General features: G+C 42.4%; 1 protein-coding gene across 1 annotated transcript; it reads right to left on the bottom strand.

Moving 5' to 3' along the window:
- Nucleotides 1-209: 209 nt before the first annotated feature.
- On the bottom strand, nucleotides 210-6,641 carry LOC104667967 (homeobox protein NANOG-like). The gene is made up of 3 exons (XM_010370574.2): nucleotides 6,475-6,641; nucleotides 3,546-3,608; nucleotides 210-719 (listed from the first exon to the last, which is right to left on the bottom strand). The coding sequence occupies exons 1-3, from the start codon at nucleotides 6,639-6,641 to the stop codon at nucleotides 287-289; spliced, it is 663 nt and encodes a 220-aa protein (XP_010368876.1). The 3' UTR covers nucleotides 210-286.
- Between the last annotated feature and the right edge of the window lie 2,443 nt (nucleotides 6,642-9,084).

Genomic DNA, 9,084 nt, shown 5'->3' on the forward strand with positions numbered 1-9,084 from the left:
TTAGATCTACTTATCTATAGCCAGAGACAGCTTTTATCATGTTGTCCTTAGCAGCCACAGTTATTAAAATGTCTTTTCTCCAGGAAGATCCAATAGGAAAAAAAGAAACCTCTCTGATTAGGCTCCAGCCATACTGCACCCTCCATCAAATTGACTGGATAGGCATAACGGAAACCGGAACACATGGTTTCCAAACGAGAAAAATCCTATCAGGGAGGGGAGGAGGGGACAGGAAGGTTCAGCCAGTGCCCAGACTGAAATTGAGTAATATCAATTTCACTCATCTTCACACATCTTCAGGTTGCATGTTCGTGGAGTAGTTTAGGAATAAATCCATGGTTTGTGGAGTACTCAAATACCTAGTCGTCTGCTGTATTACATTAAGGCCTTCCCCAGCAGCTTCCAAAGCAGCCTCCAAGTCACTGGCAGGAGAATTTGGCTGGAACTGCAAGCAGGACTGCAGAGATTCCTCTCCACAGTTATAGAAGGGACTGTTCCAGGCCTGATTGTTCCAGGACTGGGTGCACCAGGTCTGAGCATTCCAGGAGTGGTTGCTCCAGGACTGGATGTTCTGGGTCTGGTTGCTCCAGGATGAATTGTTCCAGGTCTGGTTGCTCCACGTCGGAAGGTTCCCAGTCGGGTTCACCAGGCATCCCTGGTGGCAGGAAGAGTAGAGGCTGGGGTAGGTAGGTGCTGAGGCCTTCTGAGTCACACCATTGCTAGAATCCTTACACTTTTTAAAGTATGGTCAATTTAATAGACAAAAATGGTACCATTTTACTGAATGTCTTTGGTTACAAATTTACACTTTTCAATATTCATTGCTCATTTGCATTTTTCCTTCAGTGAATTCTCTATTTATAGCTTTAGCTCCTTTCTATTATTTAAAAACAGACTATATTTTTTAGAATGGTTTTAGGTACACAGGAAAATTTAGTGAAAAGTGCAGAGCTCCATGTTACATCACCCACAGAGGGCTTTCCCTATTACCAACATTCCCCACCACACTGGTACATTTGCTACAGTCCGTGAACCTACACTGGCACATCATCATCACTCAGAGTTCATCATTTACATCCCAGTTTACACTTGGTGTTGTATATTCCACGGGTCTGGACAAATGTGCAATGACATGTATCCACCACCGCAGCATCATACAGAACAGTCCCATTGTGCAAAAATGTCATCTGGGTCCTACTTACTCATTCTTCCCTCCCCACAACCCCTGGCAACAAGTGATTTTTTTTTTTTTTTTTTTTTTTTTTTTTTTTTTTTTTTTTTTTTTACTGTAGCCATAGTTTTCCTTTTTCCTGAATATCATATCGTTGAAATCATACAATATGTGACTTTTTCAGATTGGCTCATTCACTTAGTAATATGCATACAAGTTTCTTTCACGTTTTGTCATCTCTTGATGGCTCATTTCTTTTTAGCATTAAATATTCCATTGTGTTGGTTCTTTTCAGCACTGAATATTCCATGTATGTGGTTGTACCACAGTTTTTATCCATTCACCTGCTGAAGGACATCTTCGTTGCTTCCAAGTTTTGGCAATTATGAATAAAGCTGCTATAAACATTCACGTGCAGGCTTTTTTTGTGTAGATGTAAGTTTTCAACTCACTGGAGCAAGTACCAAGGAGTGTGATTGCTGGATTATTTGCCACTCACTTCTTTTTCAAGTTTGGTACAGTCTTAGTCATTTTGGGCTGCTATGACAAATAGTCATAGTTGGTTTAAACAACAAACATTTATTTCTCACAGTTCTGGAGGCTGGGTAGTTGGGATCAAGGTGTCAGGATGGTCGCTTTCTGATGAGGGCCCTATTCCAGGTTGTAGACAGCAAACTTCTCCTTATGTCCTCACACAGCAGAAAGAGGGCGAGAGAGCTTCCTGGGGTCCCTTTTATAAGCGCATTAATCTCTTTCATGAGGACTTTAACTTCATGTGTAATTACTTCCTAAATGCGCCACCTCCTAAATCCATCACATTGGGAGTTAGGATTTCAACATATGAATTTTTTTTGATAGGGGGAGAAAGACATTCAGTCTATTGCAGATATCTTTCTTTTTCTTATTGACATATAAGAATGTTATTAAATTTTGCTCATTATATATGTTGAAAATATTCTTCCCCGTTCAGTGCCTGTGCTCTAATATAATTAATGGTGTCCTGCAATGAAGAGCTTCTTTAGAATTTTATGCGGGCAAATGTGTCAGTCTGCTATAAGGCCTCTGTCTTCAGTGGACTTGCTTGTTTTAGGCATGAATGCTGTGGCAGGCTCTCATTTTTTGCGGCCTCACATAGCACTGTTGAAAATCATAGTTTAGAGTAAGGTCTGAACGGGCATTGTTTTGTTCTGAATGAAAGGAACACATGTTCCTCCAAGAACTGCACTGGATTCTTAGCAGGTGTGTAGGCATATTTGTTTGTTTATTTTTAGTTAGAATGCTGGTGTCAGGTATTTCTAAGGTCAAAGTTCCCCAAGTTGCTTTCCCTGAAGCTTCCTTGGCTTCAGAAGAGATAAGACACTTTATTGAGTGCCCAGATTCCTGGACTTTAATGACAGTGATCTCATAGGACCCAAACAAGAAAAGCTCTTACCTTATTCAGAAGATCTACCTTGATATCATTTGCTTTCTGAGATCCAGTTCAAGTCCTTAATGACATTGGGAGAACAGTCAATAATTTAATAACCTGATGGAGGGCTAAGTCACTTGACTGATTGAAAATTGCTTCTTTTATGATAGTCACATTATCTTGGTACTTCATGGTTGCCCCTAGTCTTGCCTTATCCCAGTATTCGAGGCTTGAGGCCTTGGAGTTGTTCCTCTTCCTCTCCCTCTGACCTCTGATACATGACTGCATTCCCTGATGCATCACCAAGTCTCATGGATTCTTTATTCAAACTCTTTCTTTGTTTTCTTGTACCTCTCCTCCTATTTCCATGGTAATTGTCCATGAGGTTCTCATTACATCATTCCCGGGATATTTTAATAATTATCTCATTTGCCTCTTTTGTTCCATTCTCTTCTGAAATTCCACCCATTATAGGATCCTCCTCCTTGGCTCCTTGCCTTTGGTGAAACACCTTCAGTGACTTCTCATTTCATAGATGCTATTGCTCAGCCCCCAGGGCCCCTATAGTCTGGATCTAATCTAACTGCCCCCAACCAGGATCCTTGACACAAACCATCCTCCCAGCCAGAGGGGGTGGTTTGTGGTCCATGTACCTTTCCGCCTCTATCCTCTATGTCTTTGCTTATGCTATTTCTCCTGGCAAAACTGATATTTCTAAGGTCCAAGTCCCCAGTCTTGTTTCCCTGGACTTTCCTTAGCTTTAGAAGAGATGAGACACTTTAGTGGGTGTCCAGCTTAGGCTGTTTCTCTCCTGGGGATCTTTAGAGAAATTGTTTCCTGTTGCTTGACAATTGCTTAAAAAGTCCAGCCTTGCTCTCTCATTTCCCTTGTTTCTTCTTTTCTTTTCTTTGTCCTTTCTCTCCAGGGACATTGCTGGTCTCAGAGGGCAGGAAAGCAGCCTCTTACTTTTTCGAATCACCAGTTGCCTTTATTAGAAAGTGTTGCATAATTCTGGATCTGGTTTGGTGTCTGAAAAAAAATAAGAAAAAACAAAAACTAAAAGATAAGCTTTGCATAGTACAAGTGTTCATGACAATTCCCCTTGTTAACGTGCAAAAAACCTTGCCAAAGCAATAAAACAAAAAATCACCATTTGACCCAGCATTCCCACTCTTAGGTCTATAGAAAAAAAAAAAAAAACTGGGCCGGGCGCAGTGGCTCAAGCCTGTGATCCCAGCACTTTGGGAGGCCGAGACGGGCGGATCATGAGGTCAGGAGATGGAGACCATCCTGGCTAACATGGTGAAACCCCGTCTCTACTAAAAATACGAAAAAAAACCCCAAAAACTCGCCAGGCGAGGTGGCGGGCACCTGTAGTCCCAGCTACTCAGGAGGCTGAGGCAGGAGAATGGTGTAAACCCAGGAGGCGGAGCTTGCAGTGAGCTGAGATCTGGCCACTGCACTCCAGCCTGGGCGACAAAGCGAGACTCTGCCTAAAAAAAAAAAAAAAAACAAAAAAAAAAACAAAAAAAAAACAAAAAAAAAAACAAAAAATAAGTGTTCAAACAAATACTTTTATTCAAATGCTCAGAGCAGCACTATTCATAATAGCCAAAGGTGGAATCAATCCGAATATCCATCAACAGATAAATGGATAAACAAAATTGGATCTACTCCATACAGTGGAATATTATTCAGCCATAAGAAGGAGTGAAGCAAGACGGATTAAAGACTTAAATGTAAAACCCAAAACCATAAAAACTCTAGAAGAAAACCTAGGCAATACCATTCAGCATATAGGCATGGGCAAAGACTTCACGGCTAAAACACCAAAAGCAATTGAAACAAAAGCCAAGTCAACACAAGGGATCTAGCTTCTGCACAACAAAAGAAACTGTCATCAGAGTGAACAGGCAACCTACAGAATGGGAGACAATTTTTGCAATCTATCCATCTTACAAAGGGCTAATATCCAGAATCTACAAGGAACTTAAATTTACAAGAAAAAAACAAACAACCCCATCAAAAAGTGGCTGAAGGATATGAACAGACACTTCTCAAAAGAAGACATTTATGTGACCAAAAAACACACGTAAAAGAGCTCATCACTGGTCATTAGAGAAATGCAAATCGAAACCACAATGAAATACCTCACTCTAGTTACAATGGCGATCAGGAAAAAGTCAGGAAACAGCAGATGCTGGAGAGGATGTGGAGAAATAGGAATGCTTTTACACTGTTGGTGGGAGTGTAAATTAGTTCAACCATTGTGGAAGACAGTGTGGCAATTCTCAAGGATCTAGAACCAGAAATACCATTTCATCCAGCAATCCCATTACTGGGTATATACCCAAAGGACTATAAATCATTCTACTATGAAGACACATGCACATGTATATTTATTACAGCACTATTTACAAAAGCAAAGACTTGGTACCAATCCAAATGCCCATCAATGATAGACTGGATAATGAAAATGTGGCATATATACACCATGGAATACTATGTAGCCATAAAAGAGGATGAATTCATGTCCTTTGCAGGGATGTGGATGAAGCTGGAAACCATCATTCTCAGCAAACAAACACAGAAATAGAAAATCAAACAATGCACATTCTCACTCATAAGTGGGAGTTGAACAATGAGAACGCATAGACACAGGGAAGGGAACATCATGCACCAGGGTGTGTTGAGCAGTGAGGGGCAAGGGGACAGAGAGCATTAGTACAAATACCTAATGCATGTGAGGCGTAAAACCTAGATGATGGGTTGATAGGTGCAGCAAAACCCCATGAGTCAATTTTAAAAAGTCAAAGCTAAAGATATTGTCAATTGACAACATGGCACATGTATACCTATGTGACAGACCTGCACATTCTGCACCTGTATCCCAGAACTTAAAGTAAAATAAAAATAAGTAAATAAATAAATAAGAAGGAGTGAAGCACGTTTTCATGCTACAGTGGGGATGAACCTTGAAAACATTATGCTAATGAAGGAAACCAGATACAAAGGCCACAGGTTGTATGATTCCATTTATATGCAGTGTCCACCATGGGTATCTTCAGAGAGACAGAAAGTAGGTTCAGGGTTGCCAGGGGCTGTGGGGTGGGAGTGTGGAGGAAGGGGAGTGACTGCTTAATGAGTATGGGATTTCCTTTTGGGGGATAAAAATGTTTTAGAACTAGACAGAGGTGATGTTTGCCCAACATTGTGAATGTCCTAATTGCCACTGAATCGTATGCTTTAAAATTGTTAATTTGAGGGCCGGGCGCGGTGGCTCAAGCCTGTAATCCCAGCACTTTGGGAGGCCGAGACGGGCGGATCACGAGGTCAGGAGATCGAGACCATCCTGGCTAACACGGTGAAACCCCGTCTCTACTAAAAAAATACAAATAACTAGCTGGGCGTGGTGGTGGGCGCCTGCAGTCCCAGCTACTGGGGAGGCTGAGGCAGGAGAATGGTGTGAACCCGGGAGGCGGAGCTTGCAGTGAGCTGAGATCCGGCCACTGCACTCCAGCCTGGGCGACAGAGCGAGACTCCGTCTCAAAAAAATAAAAATTGTTAATTTGATGTTAGCTGAATTTCACCTCAATTAGAAACAAGAAGATGGAGATCCCTCCTTGCCTATTGCCACATGAAGTTAGAGAAAAAGATGACAATGGGCCTAGCAGTAGAGATATTTGGGACCACCCCTGTCTCAGTGTCTATTTGATCCTTCTCAATGTCCTATGTGAATACAAAGGGTTGAGGAGACAGGCCACAGTATAATTCTTTTGCTGTTTGTTGAATGTTAGCATTAACTGCATCCGCATGCCTCATTTCTCCCCCGGATATAATTTATTATAAATTTGGAAATTCCTTGATGATGAATGATGAAAAAACAATCTCTCACTTGCTGCTCTTCTTAGGGAGCGAGAGTAGGTCAAGTAGGACTTTATTCCATGTCAGATATGGGCTTGGATTTCCCGCCACCTTCCCAGCAGCCACACTCTGGCCCTTGCTGGTAGGAGTAACCACTTCAGGAAACCCCGCGATGGCCCTTTCTGCGGGGCGGTTCATTGTTGTGCTCTTCCCTCCATCCTCACACCCCAGCCCTCTTTCACCGCCTTCTCCTCAGTACAAGGTAATATTTTAAAAGACATTAAGCTTGAAATGATTAATCAAACTGCAAGAAGGAGCTCCTGAGAGTCTGGGAAAACACAGAAGAATGACGCTTTCTGCTCCATTGAAATGCAAATATGTTAGCCACAGAATCCTTCGTTGGAAAACTTGGAATGATGTATTTCTAGGAAGCCTTACTCCCTCCACCTTTCAGCTACCTTCCCTGGCCGACATTGGCTTTGGTTTGAGTGCAGTTTTGATGAGTCAATTTTAAAAAGTCAAAGCTAAAGGTGTTGTCAATTGCATATAGAACCTATAATCCCTATATATAGAAGCAGAAAGAAAAGAAAGTATATGTCGCTCAACACTTTACAACTTTTATTTCTAAGGTTTTTTCCTGGATTATCCAAGAAACATATTGAGCACCCGGTGTGTATCAGCCTCTGTGGTAAGTGATAAGTGCTTCATGATGCATAGTTAAGATATAATTTCTGCTCCTAAGGAGCTTGGCTTTTTCCTTTATTCCAAAAAGAAGCAATTGTTTTTAGCTACGATGACTGTGCAAGTCAAGGGTTAAAGCGATTTCACTTTTCTGTTTGATATTAAAGATGCTCAGCCTCCCTAGTTCTCTGTTTTCAGCACACACGTCTATTTTCCCCTTATGGGAACCAGTTCTCATCCCTTGCAGAAGCTGAAGTAGTTCTGGAGAAGAGATGAGGTAAATAGAAGGAACTGGGGTGTAGTGCCAAGTGAATTGATCTTTCTAGTTTCAGAGTCCTTGAAGGACTGCATGAGTGGGCTGGTGGGTGGAGCTCTAGGTGGGATGTATAGCCTCATCTCACAATAGATTGAGGATATCTTGGGCTCTGTCAGTGGTCCGGAGGTGGCGCTCTAGGTGGGATGTGTAGCCTCATCTCACAATAGATTGAGGATGTCTTGGGCTCTGTCAGTGGGCCGGAGGTGGTGCTCTAGGTGGGATGTGTAGCCTCATCTCACAATAGATTGAGGATGTCTTGGGCTCTGTCAGTGGGCCGGAGGTGGTGCTCTAGGTGGGATGTGTAGCCTCATCTCACAACTGATAGTGGATGTCTTGGGCTCTGTCATCAGGTATGCACCTGCATAGGTTTGTCAGCAAGGGCTCCATTTGATGTCTGTAGCAGAACAAAGTCCCAGCTTTTGAGAAGGAGCCCTCGTGAAGTTGGGACCCAGGACTGCAGTGCATGTGGCTGACTTTCCAAACCCTCCAAGACCACAGTCTGCTTGTTTGCACAACATGTTGCTGCCATGTTCATCTCAGGACCTGGAAACAACCGGAGCTCAGGAAAAGCAGCTCTGTCTTCCTAGAAATGCCTCTCTAAAGACCTCAGAGAGACCTAGTAGAGAAAGAGGAGCACCAAGTTGAAATATCAGTAGGTGTGTCTCTTAGACCATGCCAGCTAAATGACTGCTGTATGCCTTGCATTGCATAAGTAGTATTCCAACTGGGTTTTGTGGGTCCTGAGGGGGGACCTTGGTTATGAAGAGGGGCCAGAGGTGGCTGAGCTCTTTACCTTGGCCTCCAATAGTAGGTCCATTAAAGATAAATCTGCCCTTGCCTTCTGCATGGGAATATTGTTACTGCTGTGTATCGGTTTAGCTGGGACACTTTTAGTTTACCCCTGTTGTCCTAGAAGAACAATAATTGGCACCTCTTCTTACTCTCCAAAGTTTTCTGGTTTGGACAATAAATTATACAATCACTTTAGTTAGTGATGACCTAGAACAGAAGCCTGTAGGCTGAATCTGACTTGCATGAAATTCTTTGGCCAGCTTAGTGTTTTAAACAAAAGTGAATGTGAACGTAAATAGGCAGGACTTGTGCCCTGTCTTTCTCCACAGTTCTCACCATTCTATAATGTCTTGTTTCTACTACATGCATGTTGGATGACAGCCTTTGTTGTCTTTTGAATTTGAAACCCTTGGCCCACACAAAAAAAGTTGTTGTGTGGATCATTTTTTGACCTTGCCTAATTGGCATATTTAATAGCAGGGCTGGCTGGTTGGAAACATGGAAAGTCTCTGGGTGGCACCCCAAACTGTAGGAATGATAGGTGTGGGGTATCACCAAGTGACCATTTTGGATGAGTTCAAAGGTCTGTGCCTGATGATCTTCTTTCCAAACAATCTGTATCTATTTTGAGGCCCCCAGATTTCTGTTATTCTTGTGCAGTGATGAGTTGACCATAATTTAAAATTTCTGATGTGTCAGGAATACTTTCAGTGGCAAGTAGTAGAACAACTGCAAGAACAGTGGCTTCATCAGTGGAGATGTTTAATCATCTGAAGAACTAGCTGATGGTAGAACCAAGGTTGACATAGCATAGCAATGATGGTAGTCAGCTGGGTCAGCTTCTCTGGCTGC

Source organism: Rhinopithecus roxellana, chromosome 19, assembly GCF_007565055.1.
Source record: "Rhinopithecus roxellana isolate Shanxi Qingling chromosome 19, ASM756505v1, whole genome shotgun sequence".
NCBI classification, from domain to species: domain Eukaryota; kingdom Metazoa; phylum Chordata; class Mammalia; order Primates; family Cercopithecidae; genus Rhinopithecus; species Rhinopithecus roxellana.